Here is a 15,333-nt window from a genome sequence, read left to right as displayed (position 1 = left end):
TATTGATGCAGGCCAAAATCCTATTGGAATGTAAGAGTTCTTTAAAAGTACTAACCCAGGGGTCCTCAAACTAAGGCCCGGGGGCCGGATACAGCCCTCCAAGGTAATTTACCTGGCCCTCAGTCAAGGTCAACCTAAGTCTGAAACTACTTGAAAGCACACAACAACAATCCTATCTCATCAGCCAAAAGCAGGTCTACACTTCCAATTGAAATACTAATAAGTTTATATTTGTTAAATTTGGTCTTCATTTTAATGAGGATGCTTGCCATAGATGCAGGCAAAACGTCAGGAGAAAATGCCTCTAGAACATGGCCATATAGTCCGGAAAAACCTACAACAAGCTATAATCCGGCCCTCCAATAGTTTGAGGGACTGTGACCTGGTCTTCTGTTTAACAAGTTTGAGGACCCCTGCCCTAACCCATCACCCTAACCCTCTCCCCTCCTTTCTATCCTTCCTCCAACTGCAACTCCGAAGTATATTCCCGCCCTCCTCAGTGCCGCTCTCCCCTTCCCTTATTCACAACCGCTTTTGCGGAATGTGCGTAAGGCTGGGAGCTTCCAGACCTAGGTATCACACTATCCCTCTTCTGAGGTCTGGAGGTGGAGGAAAGCAAGCCACCTCAGGCTGGAGGTGAGGCGGAGGAATTGGAAAGCTTGCAGGGGGAAAAAAGGGAGGAAAGGAGGCGGGCCCAGGAAGGGAAGGGCTTGGAAAGGAGGAGGACGGAGAGAGAGAGGGAGAAAGAGAGAGAGAGAGGGAGGAAAGGCTCTTTATGGGCTGGGAGGAGGAGGAGGAGGCGTGGTGGTCTTTCGGGGCGGGAACGGGAGCGAAGGAAAGGCTTTTTTCCCTTCTTCCTGAGGAGAGCCAGAGCGCGGCAGAGGAGGAGGAAGAAGAAGAAGAGAGCGGCTTCGTCTCAGGGAAGGAAAAGAGAAGGAAAGAAAGAAAAGAAGGAAGGAAGGAAGGAAGGAAAAAAGAGGCGCGAGCCAAGGAGATCGGGGCTTGGATTTCTTTTCTCCCCGGGCGACGAGGAAGATGGTCTTCTGGAGGGCGCGGATCCTGGGCGCGGTGGTGCTCTGCTTCCAGGCGGCGGCCGTCCTGGCGGTAAGTCCGTCCCTCCCTCCATCTCTTTACCTATCTCTCTCTCCCTCCCTCCCTTCACCCAGCCCAGGAGGGGGTGGCCATTCCCCTCGTGGAGGCTTCGAGGCAGCCCTCGCCTTGCCCTCCCGCCTGCTCTGGCTCAACTGGTTGCAGCTGAGCCTTCCCACATGGTCCTCCTGGGAGAGTTTCAACGCCCTCCCCAAAAGTGGCTTTCTTTCTTGCCTTCCTTCCATCCGCGCCTATTGTGTCCATCCAGGCGGTTGCTGCTGCTTCTGCTGCCCCCAAAGGCTTAATTCGAACCAGACCTGGGAGCCTCATAACTTGACTGGAATTTCCCCCCTTCCTCAGCCTCAAAGGGTTTTCCCAGCCCCCCTTTCCCCCTCCTCTCCTTGCCTTCTCTCTCTGGCCTCCTTTGCTACCTCCTTCCCCTTCCTTGGCTTCTACACTGTAATGTGAATGCAGTTTGACCCCATTTTGACTGCTCCCTCAAGGCTATGACTTCTTTGAGGGGCCCCTTCCACACAGCCCTATATCCCAGAATATCAGGCAGGGCGGAAGGGCCCTAAGACACAACTGTCTTCTGAATCTGCAACCCCTTCTACTGTCACCCAAACTATCAGATAATCCATATTATCTGCTATCAGCTGGATTGTATGAGTCTACACTGCCAAATATTCCAGTTCAAAGCATATAATCTGGATTTCATATGGCAGTGTAGAAGGGGCCAAAGGTCTACAGACAACAGAGGGGAAAGCACAGAGCGAAAGAAAAACAATCATGAAATCTTCAATGGGGTTGTCTAGTGAGGTCTTCAGCCTTCTTTGGCCAGAAAGTGTTGGTGCCTCACTCACTCAGGATTCCATAGCACTTAAACCACCTTGATTCTTCTGTGTAGATGTACCCCGAGGTTACTGGCCCAAAGCATAACCCCAGGAGTTGATGTACCTTGCCCCATTTGCCATGGCTGGCTCTATCCTGTTTTCTTTACCTGTGCAGTATCAATGGTACAACTTGAGGGCCTTCCACACAGTTATACAACCCAGAATATCAAAGCAGATAAACCACAATATCTGCTTTGAAATGGATTATCTAAGGCCCCTTCCACACAGCTGAATAAAATCTCACATCTACTTTGAACTATGGCATTGTGGATCCAGATAACCCAGTTCAAAGCAGATATTGTGGGATTTTCTGCCTTGATATTCTGGGTTATATGGCTGTGTGGAAGGGCTCTCAGTTCAAAGCCTATTGTGGGATTTTCTGCCTTGACATTCTGGGATAGAGGGCTATGTGGAAGGGTCCTGAGTCTACATTGCCATGTAATCCAGTCCAATGTGGATTTTATACAGCTGTGTGAAAGGGGCCTCAAGGTGTACATGTTCACACTAGGTCCTTCCACACAGCCCTATATCCCAAAATATTGAGGCAGAAAATCTCACATTATCTGAGTGTGGACTCAGATAACCCAGTTCAAAGCAGATATTGTGGGATTTTCTGCCTTGATATTCTGAGAGATAGGGTTGTGTGGAATGGCCCATTGATTCAAATACATGTGTAAAATGACTATCAAGTTATGTGTGTATGGTATATATGATTTTATATGTAGACTTGGGCCCCTTCTGCACAGCCATATAACCCAGGATATCAAGCCATATAACCCAGGATATGTGTCTATGTTGCCATATATTCTAGTTGAAAGCAGAAAATGTGGGATTTTATTCAGCTGTGTGGAAGGGGCCTCAGATAACACAGTTCAAAACAGATATTGTGGATTATCTGCCTTGATATTCTGAGTTATATAGCTGAGTGGGATCCCATCTCCAAAGTTTTTTTCATGATATATTTGCAAATTTCCCAAAATCTGACCAAGAAATCTAAACGCTTCTGGTAGTTCAGAGAAGAGGGACTCAACTGATTGCTTTTACACTTGGGTGTGTGAGTAAAACTCCATTCGTATCCAGACCCTTCTTTGTAGGACAGGGGAGAGTCAGCCTGAAAGATAGTAGCAAAGTAGGGAGTGCCATGTCACACCTTACAAAATCCTTGCGTGGGAAGCAGTGCTGTGTAGTAGTTAACATGCTATAGATGTCGCTAGTGATGCGTGCCAAAAATCTTACATGTGTGTAAATGCCAGCATGCAAAGGGCATGCTTTGTCACACCTTAGAGACTTAACTGAGACAATGCAGTTGGCAGCATAAGCTTTTGCAAAAGCCTACTTCCTCAGATGTAAATATGTGTGTAAGGAATCTGACTTTCCAGTGACTTCTGGATGTAGGTCACTGGTAGTTTGCTATTCACTCCACGGTGAGTGGTACAATGAACGTAGTACTATATCATTTGGTGGCAACGAGCTGTTGATTGAAAATTGCAGTGATTACTAGCACTTTGACATATGCCACTTCTTGACCCAAGGCAGATAAATGACAGGTGCATTTTCCTAGCTTCCTGAGTTGAACTAGCATGGGCTTTTCTTCTATACAGGTACACAAACTTTGACTTTGGAAAATGTGCTACACTCTGAGAAGTAGATAATGCCCTCTTCTCAAGCAAAAGAGAAGGATTGTTGAAGGCTTTTATGGCCGGAATCACTGGGTTGTTGTAGGTTTTTCGGGCTATATGGCCATGTTCTAAAAGCATTTTCTCCTGACGTTTTGCCTGCGCTTGTGGCAAGCATACCAACAACTCAAAAGAGAAGGAGCTTCCCAGGGTGTAAACAGCTACACAGATCCTTACAGCAGAGTATAAACTTGGAAATTTATGCCACTTTTTGGAGAATCCAGATAAATAAAAGTAAAGGGCAGGGTTTTCAATGTTTGAAAGAGCAGAGCTCCTCAACACCCAAGCTTAGAGGCAGAACAGGTCTTGCCTGTGTGTTAAGAAGTAGTATATTTTTCTGTTATTTCCTTTCCAAGGAATACATAATTGGTCAAACAGTTCAGGTACAAGCTGCTAAAAGCTTCCTGCCTTGATTATATATTGTAAAAAGCACACTGTCTTGGTCTTCTGACAATTAAACATAATGATTAACTTGGTTTCACCATATGTCATACAAAGAGGACAGAGGTGCTTGTTAGCTGCCTGCAGGTTTTTTCACTGGCACCTCACAATGGGACTCTTAGTTTCTTTCTTCCTCTGGCTGCCAGGCTTGTAACCTGAATCTGTCAGTATTTAAGCAGCCCGCTGGCACCCTCTTCATGAGACCTGTTGCTGAGTGCTTGGCATGGTAGGGACTCCTGTTGTATTCAGGCAAGCTTCTGTGAGATTCACTTCCAAAGGAGAGTGCTCAGAATCACACTGCTTATAAATTGGAAATGGAAGTCTGACTCTTCAATCTATGGGTCTCAATTGGCTCTCAATCTATGGGTCTCCATATGTTTTGGCCTTCAACTCCCAGAAATTCTAACAGCTGGTAAACTGGCTGGGATTTCTGGGAGTTGTAGGCCAAAACACCTGGGGACCCACAGGCTGAGAACCACTGCACTTGAGAATGAATTCACTTTAAATCTGGTTTCTGCTGCCTGCAGAAACCAGATTTTTGAATTCTGGAGTTTGTAGTTTAGTGAGGTTGTTAAAGGCTCCTCCCCAAACTAGAAACTCCAGAATTCTGCAGAAGGCAGAAACCGAATTTTAAGTGGATTCATTCTCTAGTGTGATGAGGTCATGAAGCTTTTGAATAGATTGTGTCAGTACTTTTTTGTGTTTCTTGTATGGGATATTTTCACCTCCACAATGAAATTGGAGATACGTTTTCGGATAATATTTTAATTTAAATCTGTGTTCTGAAGGGGCTGTAGTTGTAGCTCATATTATCTAGCTTGTAAATTGCTAGATTATTCCAACCTGTTGTTATGTGACTTCAAAGATTATTCCAACCTGTTGTTATGTGACTTCAAACTGTTTCCGGTTTAGGGAGACCCTAAAGTGAAACTATCTTGAAATGTTACCATTGTCTCCCCCCCCCCCCGCCCCCTTTGAGCACTGCAGCCAGCAGGTGTCACCAGAGAATCAACAATTCCCTGCTCATACCTTTCTGCCACTCCCAGAATCTCAAACTTTACAGATTTATTTATAGGAAAAAAATCACATTTTTGAGCTGAAGCATTTACCAATACAGCACAAAGCTCTCGATTTACAAAGGGCAGTGTGCTAGAAATGTGAACAACAATGTCACTTGTTCTTGGTAGAGATAAGTATAATATGCCTTTTGGGCAAACATTGTACTATAAATGGCACTGGAGTTGTATCCCACATTGAGTAGAAGTGAATTAATGGTTCATAAGTTTTGATCCCCAGAAATGTTGGACATCAACCTCGAGATGCCCAACAGTCCAGTCAGGAATTCTGAAAGGTCATGACTGGAAGACTGAATATTGAGAACCACTGGACTAAATGATCTAAAAGACTTTTCAGTTTGAAAGTCTGAATTTTGTGATGGCTGGCTCATGTGTGTTAAGTCATGTGAAATGTCTCACTTTGCAGAGATGTCAGGTGACTTGGAGCATTTCTCCAGTCTCTCATTTGAGAATTAATTGGCACATGGGACATACATCATTGCAGTTTCTATATATATGTGTATAGCTTGGGCATCCCTTATTAGGAGTAGAGAAATCGAAATACAGTACTTCCAAAATAGTTCACACGGGTGACTTTTCTTTCTTTCTTTGAGTGTCAGGAGTGACTTGAGGAACTGCAAGTCGATTCTGATGTGAGAGAATTGGCCGCCTGCAAGGACATCGGCCAGGAGATGTCTGGATGTTTGACCATCCTGTGGGAGGCTTCTCTCATGTCCCCACATGGGAAGCTAGAGCTGACAGATGGGAGCTCTTCCCACTCCCAGGATTTGAACGTCTGACCTTTTGGTCAGTAGTCCTGCCAGCACAAGGGTTTAACCCATTGAACCACCAGGGGCTCCACGTGGGTGCCTGCAATAGTGGTACTTTTGCTTTCTGATAATTTATATACACAAATTTTCATGCACAAAATCATACAGCTTATGTGTATAATGTGTATAGGAAACATAAATGAATGTTGTGTTTAGATTTGGGTTTCATCTCTAAAATTTTGCACATATACAGGTTTTCCAAAATCCAACCTGCCTCCCTTGTTATCCAAAATAGTTGTCCAAACATTTTGGACAAGGCATTTCAACCTGTTTAAACTGGCCCAGAAGGCCATTAAGTTCAACAGCATTTACTTAAGACTGTAAGCTCATAATTGTGCTGAACATAATTAAAAGATTATACAGATGTGCGTAGAACAAGTTCATTTCTGGTAACTGCATAGCATTTGCAGAATGGATAATTGAAAGCTTGCAGCAAGGTTCGACTTTTTTATATATACGTATGCAGAGTTTCAACTCTAGTTAGGCTGTAAGCATTTTCTCAGAAAGCAGTGAATACTTTTTTTAAAAAATGTGAACCCTCCTTGGATATAATGCTGCTGCTCATGAGGAGGGAAATCATGTTCTTTCCAAGGTACTCATGGAGGTGTATCGATCTGAGTTCTGCAGAAGTTGTAGAAATCTCTTGGCATTTTTGTAACTATTTGGCAACAAACTTTCTTGGGTTAACTTGTTGAGAGGGAGGTGGTTCTTCCTTGCATGTTGTTTATAGACAAACTGCTGCATCCATATCTGGTTTTTAGAAATACTCTAAATGTTGCAACATAAGATTGTGGGCTCTGAATGACCTTCCCTGGGGAAATAATTGTGGCTGGCAACTTTTTGGTGAATTGCAATGGTGCCATTGCAACTCACTACATTTGGTCATTGTGAGACTGAAATATTTTAGTCCAAGCAGTTGCATGCAGTGCAGTGTCATGTTTTACAGAAGCCTTGTTTTGCATCCAGCTGTAGGAAAACAGCAGGATACTTGTTGATTGTAGTTATGTCTCCCAATGTAGGACGATGACTATATTAGCATTTTGACATTCCTCCACTAAAATCACCCTAAATAATTCTTATACTTATTGGGAAGTGAGTTCTTGAGTGACACCATTTAAATTGGAGCAGTAGTTCCCAACCTGTGGTCCATGGACCACCAGTAGTCCGCAAAAAGGAAAATACTGCCCACAGCCTCACCATTACTACACCATTGCCTCAAAACTACATGGTGGCGAGAGCGACTGGTCTTGCAAAACCCTGTAATAGTGCCGAGGTAAGGGGGGGTGTCAGGAGGGGAGAGGCTGATTAATGAAAGATTACTACTACCACATCATCTCTACATTATTAAATATGATTTTATGTGGGTGAGCAGATAGTGACTACTGGATGGCGTATGTTCTGTATCAGAAACTAGAGCTGATGTGATCTCTCCAATGCAGTTTTCTGAATCAGCACCCCAAATAACCAAACTGAATCTAAAGTTGACCATAAACTGATTTGCAACCCATTTGGTACTAACATTGGAGAGTTGTGCCTGCTGAAAAAAAGGTTCCCTGGGCAAGTGGTCCCTGGTCAAAAATGTCTGGGAACCACTGAATTAGAGTCTGCAGATGCTATATTGCTGTGGGTTAGATTTCAGATGTGGGCAGTCTTCGCTTTGGTGATAGTACAAAGAAAAGGTAAATGCTTGTGAAACTTTTTCAACAGTCTGGTCCCATTTCAACATGGTTTTCCATTTTGTTGTAAAACAGGGTTTTAACAAACATTTGAGATAAGCAGTTCTACAAGTTGGGATAGTTTACTGCTGGCCTGAGATTTCTTATCTGACACTGTTTGATCCCAGAGAAAACAGATCTGTCAAGAGATTTGAGAGTTCCTTCATTACAAATGAAAGATGAAACCAACATCCAAAGCTCACTTGGTGTCATAAGCCCATTTTGCTAGATAGGGAAGCTATGGAGCTGAAGTCAAAAACACCTAGAGACCCAAAGGTCAGGAACCACAGAGAAGAACTGGAAAAGATTTCTAAAACTGATTTGACTCCTCCAAAATTGTAGTAAGTGTATTTGTTTTAATTCTGGAAGTGTCATGCTGGTTGGATTTGTATAGCCATTGGTGTGCATTGAAAGCCAACTATAAAATTCCAAAATGTAGTAAAAAAATCTGTATGACAATCTGTTCCCGAGATGTGAAAAATATCCTGCATGGCATCACTTTATCCTCTATAATGCCCTCAAATTTCAATTAGCTGAAGTCTTTCACACTCCCCAGATGACTATATACCCACCCAAAGAAAAATCAGTTAGCCAGGACCTAATTAACCATTGACAAAGTCAGGCTCCATCTGTAACCCTTGGGAAATTAAAGATGTAGTTATACTTTGTCTCTCATGAACATAAAATAAAACACAGTTGTGCTTCTTCTTAAACTACTGCCAGTGTTTAAATGTGTTTAAATCAAGGTATAACAACAACCAATAAGTCTTACAGTTTTACACACACTCAGCAAATTTGCAACCTTTGCTTTATTGCAAACCAAAAAGAGGCGCTTTTTATTGAGAAAAAGAGTTGTATCTCTTAAGTGCAAAGGAAAGAGTAGTATTCAACAGCATGAAGAGGAAATGGCTGATATTTCTGAGCACCAAACTTTCACTTCTTAACAAGTGGATGTGTTTTTTTCTTTTTTTAAAAAAAGAAGTTGCCAAGATGTTTTCAGCTCACCTCCTCAGTTTCCTTAGGCTAGAAAACTGGTTGTAAGAAAAAGATATGATCTCTTAAGTTCTCAGTGAAGCAGCTGCAGTAAACATCAGAACCCAAATCCTGCATATTTTCAGTGACTTCATTACTCCACAGAGTTTCCCTAAATTAAAGGGAGTCAGCTATTGGATTGGTGGTCCCACTCATACCCACAGATGTAATCTTTTGCAAAATGCTACAGTGCTGATTCATTTATGTGTAACATGAGAAAGAAGCAACAAGCAAGTATAAGTCTAGAGTTATGGACAAGCACATTTCATTTTGCTTTTCCAGTATGAAATTGGCAGTACCTCTTTACTGCACAAAATACTTGAAAGGTCAGGGCAATATAACATATGAGCTAGTGAGGAAGGGGACTTTTGAATGATTAAACACACAAAATGGGAAATTAAGTGGAAATTAGTGGGTTCAACAAAACTCAGCCATTTCCAATACCTACACCACATTGTTCTTAACCATTGACCAGTGCCCCTGGTGGCACAGTGGGTTAAACCCTTGTACTGTCAGGATTGAAGACCAATAGGTCAGAGGTTCGAATCCTGGGAGAGCGGGTTGAGCTCCCTCTATCAGCTTCAGCTCTCCATCCAGTGACATGAGAGAAGCTTCCTATAGGATGGTAAAATATCAAACATCGGAGTGTCCCGTGGGCAACGTCCTTGCAAATGGCCAATTCTCTCACACCAGAAGCAATTTATAGTTTCTCAAGTTGCTCATGACACGAAGAAAAAAACCCCCAAACATTATTGACCATGTTGGCCAGGATTTCTAGAGACCCTTTCAAACATGCCCTATATCCCAGGATTTGATCCCAGGTTTTATATGAGTCCTCACTGGCAGATAATCTGGGATAAACAGAAAACCAGGGATCAGATCCTGGGATAAAGGGCCTGTCTGGAAAGGTCCTAGGCCAAATCCAAAATGTCCAATAGGGCAAAGGTTCTGTAAACCAGGGAGGGATGGAGGCATAGTAACAGTGCTGTGCTATTTTTAGTTAGTTTATTAGTCTTTAGTGTAGACTAAACAACCTCAACTTTGACCTGTTGCACGTAGTAACAAATGTTAATGGCAGCACTTGTTAGTGGGCAAAGTTACATGTGGGAAGAAACTCCATTAGGCAGAGTTATTAATCAGCTTCCTGATGTCAAGAATTTTCTATTTTCTTGGAGGTTTACTCGAAGCTATTTAGAATTGGTAAATAGTTCTTGAAAAAAAAGAAATTGAGGCTTCTTATAGGAAAGTCATATACTCTTAAATATTTGCATATAATGACAGTGGAATAGAACCAATTCCCTTCAAGGGAATTTACTTGCATTGGGGATTTTAAAATAGGGTTTGGATTACTACCTCTTGGGGATTTGTTAATAATGGATCCTTGCACTGTCTATGGGTTAGACCTGATGACCTCGAGCGTATCTTCCAGCTCTTACAATTCTATAAAATATTCTTTAAAGTCACATGCATTGGTGAGCATAGCAAATGATATACCAGTTTCCAGCCATAACCATAATTCAGTGCCTTGCTCCAGGCTGCAAAACACCCACAGTTGGGAACATTAGGCGTTGGGAGAACTCAACCAATGTAGTTTAGCATAACATAAGCCTAAGGTGGTGTTGGATGATCTAAACCTCAACTAGCAGGCCATTCTTGTTCTTCTAAGGCTTGTTTAGACTTGATAGCTAAGCATATTTTGTGCTTATCTAGCTAACTTGATCCAGTAGCTTTCAGCACACTTGATAGGAAGTGATAAAATGAGAAGAGACGTGTACATAATGTATTTGCTACTGCATAAGGATATTGCTGCAATCCTGCACCTGTCATTTGGGATTTGTAAATGTGGAGACCTGTTCATGCATTTCTTACTATGTGCATCTTGGATTTGTGGTTCTACCCAAAAGTAGAATAATGCCCTCATATGGTGCAAATGATAATGCCCACATATAGTGCAAACACCTGCCTGCCTCTTGGGGATATGTTACTAATGGATCCTTGCACTGCCTGTATTGAGTCCATCAAGCCTGGCAATGGAAAAATTACTTGAAAAGAGAAAGTTCTCCCATATCAACTCAGTAACTGGATTCTGGAGGTAAATGAATGATAAGGAAGCTCTCAGGGTGACTTCTCAAATACATGCCTGATTTAAAACTGATATTAGCCAGTTCTTACAATTATCCTGTGAACAAAGTTGCAGAAGAGCAAACAAAGACAAAAATAATATACTGTGGGTAGCTTTGCATGAAGAAAAGAACTGAAGAGAATGATCCACAATCAAAGCCAAGTATAGGTTCTGTATGGAGAAGTAGTTTGAAATTATATCCTACCTCAAAAGCATGAGGACAGCCAAACTCTAATCTCAGGACCGAGAACATCAGAATGTAGAAAATGTCAACACATGATATAACATTGGGAGGTAGAAATAACTCCTGTTAAACATGATTTCACAGTGTCCTGTTGATTTCCTTTTATTTCCAGTGTCCTTTTATTTTTATGGTACATGATTTCTAAATGTAGGAAGCAATGGAGAACAGTCTCAAATAGAATTTTGAATACAAGGCGTGACGAACTAATTGTGATTGTGTGAGCATCTAGGCTTCTTATTTCTTGAACAAGTAATGATAGTGATGGTTCAACTGTTTGGCTGGGATTATATTTTCACAGCAAGAACTGTTAACCCACAAAGTAAACCAGAGCCACCTCCAGTTATTGAACCAAATTGGATTAAATCATGCATGAAAATGAAACCTTGGAGTGCTGGTGTGGTGTCGCCATTCTCTTCCCTCTTCAACTTTGATTGTTCACAGTGGGAACTGTTGATGATAGAACAATAGAGTAACTCTTCCTACAGAGGGAGGCAAACAAAGATATACGCTTGGTTGCTGTGCGTTTTCCAGGCTGTGTGGCCATGTTCCAGAAGCATTCTCTCCTGACGTTTCATCCACAACTGGATGAATCAACCTGAACACAGCATATTATTTGAGAACACAGAAATGCTGGACTACTTTAACAACCACCATGTCAGACTACACAGAGAAGATACTGAAAACCACAGGCATATGGACAATTTCAACAGAAAGGAGGAAATCATGAAAATGAACAAAATCTGGCTAAAATCTGGACAGCAAATAAAGTGCAACACAGGAATTCCAGACATGAAACAATCAGAGCCAATTACACCTCCCAACAAAGGATTCCTCCAGACAGGAAGCAGCCAAGCCTTGAAGCCGCAAGGCCATTAAATGCTAATCAAGGTGGCCAGTCACAACATTCACACTTATCTCCAACAGGCAAGAGTTCTTTCTCCCACTCTGGACATTCCATAGATATATTAACCTCACTTACCTAGTTTCCAACAGACCTCACAACCTCGGAGGATGCCTGCCATAGATATGCCTGCCATTTGCTCCTTCTATCAGGAAATGCAACATTTACATGATGCACCTGCAGAGACCATGTATCAGTGAAAGATTCCTATCAAAGTCATTTAATGTAATAGTGGAGTCTATAAAAGTATTGGTGAACGATGTGGAAAATTCCTTGAATTCAACATAATGAGGCAATTTTTATGATTTGTAATAACTTCACAGATGGATAACAGACGGATCCACAAACTAACTAGACCTGGTAACCAGCTATTGACATTGCCTAGCCAGTGATTAAAAAAGAAGCTTCATTCTGAGAAAAGAGTGCTATACACACATGATTTTAGACTCTATCGACCTTCCTGGCCACTGAGGCTAGTGTGACAAATCAGTATCAAGTCAGATTCCAAAAAGAGCAAGTTTCTATGCCTCCATGCCAAGTGGAATACAATCCTTAGGTGAAAAGGGGTGTTGCAGTGTTACTGAATGATAAGTACTGGGAACTTGGCAGTGCTAAAGTGTCTAAACTCTGAAAGGATATGTATTCCAGGTGGTGTTCCCCAAGTTATTCTGTGAATTCATTAATGGCGCCAGCAACTTGTGGCACTATTTGCACTGCATAATTAGCACTTTAAACATATCCTCTTGCAGAGAGTGGCAAATTATTTGCAGGCTGCTGAATGTTTTTGCTCGTAAAACCTTTAGGCACCTTGTATTCCCTGAGTGTTTTCTGGCTGGTTTTTCCCCCTCAGGCCAAACATACAAAGAAAAAGGAGGCCAGGCAGGTTGTCCCGCAGGACTTTTGGTCTGTGTCCTTTGCCAGTTCTGACCTGGGCTCATATCTCCCTGACCCATGTCCCTTGCACACCCTAAAAATACCCCATTATTTATGTCCCATGAACTGCTGCAATCCAAAAACACCATAAAACACTTTTGAGGGATGCGGGCAAAGATTCTGTTTCATGCATTTTCATGTTGCTGGATGAAATTGTATAACATACCACTTGCTAGGAACTTCTAACTCTTGCTGCTAATGTTGCGCAGGTTTCCCTAATTCCATTGAATTCAGTAACTAAGGCTAGACCGCCTCAACAGGAATTGAATGTACATCTCATGAATTGAAGCTGATTTATGCCCAGTGAAGCATACTGACATGTATTAAAGATAATTGGGTCAAAAAATCTGCCAAGATGAAATGTGACCTGCTTGCATACAATATGGATTTATTAAATTGTGGCAGTTATTTGTATGTTCAGGAAACAGTGCTAATAACTAGTCTAAGTTCTGGCATCACGAATGAATCCATTGTTGTCCTGTTTGAACCAATTCTAGTAAATGCTGATTTTGCAAGTTCGGTGTGAATTTTGGACAGTTCAGTTGTCACACTCGTAACAATCCCAATTAGGGCAAGGGAACTCAAAAGCTGTTCTTAAAAAAAATCATGTGGAAGATCCTAATTCTAGCTATCGGACTGTTTGACTTGTGAAATGACTGTAGACATATGGAGTAAATCTTCACAGAAATCTTGTACAGTTAGCAAGATCAGACTTATTCTGGGCTGTATGTAGTGTGTCAATGCTCTTTTACAAAACTCCCATGCACATCAATTGAGCATGTCAGGAAAGTTGAATCCAAGCCCAAGGTCTTTAATCTGATGAGGTGGCATCACTCTCCTCTTCTTTTCTTTGCCCCAACCCTTTGCAAGTACTGAGCCAGTCTTGGGTAAGAGTGTGTAGAGAGTGTTGGGACTTCGTTTGAGACAGTGGTTCTCAACTGTAGGTCCCCAGGTGTTTTGGCCTACAATTCCCAGAAATCCCAGCCAGTTTAGCAGCTGTTAGGATTTCTTGGAGTTGAAGGCCAAAAAATCTGGGGACCCATAGGTTGAGAACCACTGGTTTGAGAGATCCAGGTTCTGGTCTCTGATGAACTATATTTTGTATTTGATGATCCGCTATGATTTGCCCTCAGTCATTCTCATGGAAATGTTGTGAGGATTGTGTGGGAATAAGCAAATGGTGGCCAAATAGCTAATCCTCTGGCACAAACTAGTATATTATTTAAGAAAATCTTCAGCACTTTGACCAGTTTATGTATACAAAACTTTAACCTCATGTGTTAGGTCTACATGTCCATGGAAGCTACATCCACAGGTTCTACCATTCACAGCTTGGAAATATTCCTTCTTAAAAAACTTACCAAAAGCAAACCTTGATTTTGGCATTTTACATAAGGGACACAATTGTATGTTGAATACAGTGAGACAAGCATTCATGGGTTTAGATTTCCATGAGTGTGATGGGGAGAGTGGAAACAAGCTCGAGTGGATTCCAAGGGCTCATTGCACTGCACTTTGTATATACACTTGCATAACAATTCAGACATAGAAGTGTAGCAGAGGAAATGCAATTCAAATGTAGGAATTCAGTTTAAGAAGCAATAGATAGGAAATTCCTGGGCAAAAAAAGTTTTCATGTGGTGCCAATAAAACAAAACAAAACACCTGGGGTGATGCCAGGTGGCCTTCTTAGAGGGGAAAAACCAAAGTTGTGCATGCTACATCTGGAAAGGCTCGCTCAGCTTTAATGGTGGAGATTTTGAGAAGAGCTTCACTCAGGTAGCCTTTCATAAATCACTGAAGTATCCATAATCAGACCATGGCATTCAGGGTTGTTTTTGTCATAATCCTGATGACACATCTTGCTTGTTGATGCTTCTTTGTGAAATTGGTTGCCTGACAGGCTTCTTTGTAAATCTTGAGGGTAGTATTTGGAAATTGTCACTGAAAAGATCTGTCCATATAGTGTTTATGCCAAGGTGAAACAATCATTCAATTATTCAGTGGCAAGCTGCTGTCATTGAAGTTCTCAGATAAGCAGCATCAGTAGGTAACCTTCACAGTTTAGCATACCTTGCAAAGCTGAAAGCTAATCCTCAGTTCAGTGTAACACACAGGGATGTTGGTGTCTCCTGTCTGGGAAAGGATTAGAAGAAAGAATGCCCATGTACAGTACAACCTCAGTGTCCAAGAGAAATCTGTTCCTGAACTTCCTGTTGAAATAGCAAACTGGATTGAAATGAGCAGCTTCTGCTGGAAGTCTGCTGGAGGACCTAGCAAATCCTCTCTGGGATTTGCTAGATCATCCAAGGCAGCTCTATGGTGACTTTCTGGCAGAACCATATTAGACCAGTGGTTCTCAACCTGTGGTTCCCCAGATGTTTTGGCCTTCAACTCCCAGA

The 15,333-nt window shown here is 42.0% G+C and overlaps 1 protein-coding gene across 1 annotated transcript in view; it reads left to right on the top strand.

The window, feature by feature from the left end:
• The first annotated feature begins 791 nt into the window (after positions 1-791).
• SDC1 (syndecan 1) overlaps positions 792-15,333 on the top strand; it is a 39,877-nt gene continuing 25,335 nt past the window's right edge. The window contains exon 1 of the mRNA XM_060787191.2: positions 792-1,104. Coding sequence (XP_060643174.2) covers positions 1,036-1,104 — 69 coding nt within the window. The 5' untranslated portion in view covers positions 792-1,035. The remainder of the gene's footprint in view (positions 1,105-15,333) is intronic.

Source organism: Anolis sagrei, chromosome 1, assembly GCF_037176765.1.
Source record: "Anolis sagrei isolate rAnoSag1 chromosome 1, rAnoSag1.mat, whole genome shotgun sequence".
NCBI lineage: Eukaryota > Metazoa > Chordata > Lepidosauria > Squamata > Dactyloidae > Anolis > Anolis sagrei.
Note: the sequence above shows the minus strand (reverse complement) of the source record. Positions and strands in the feature narration are given on the sequence as shown.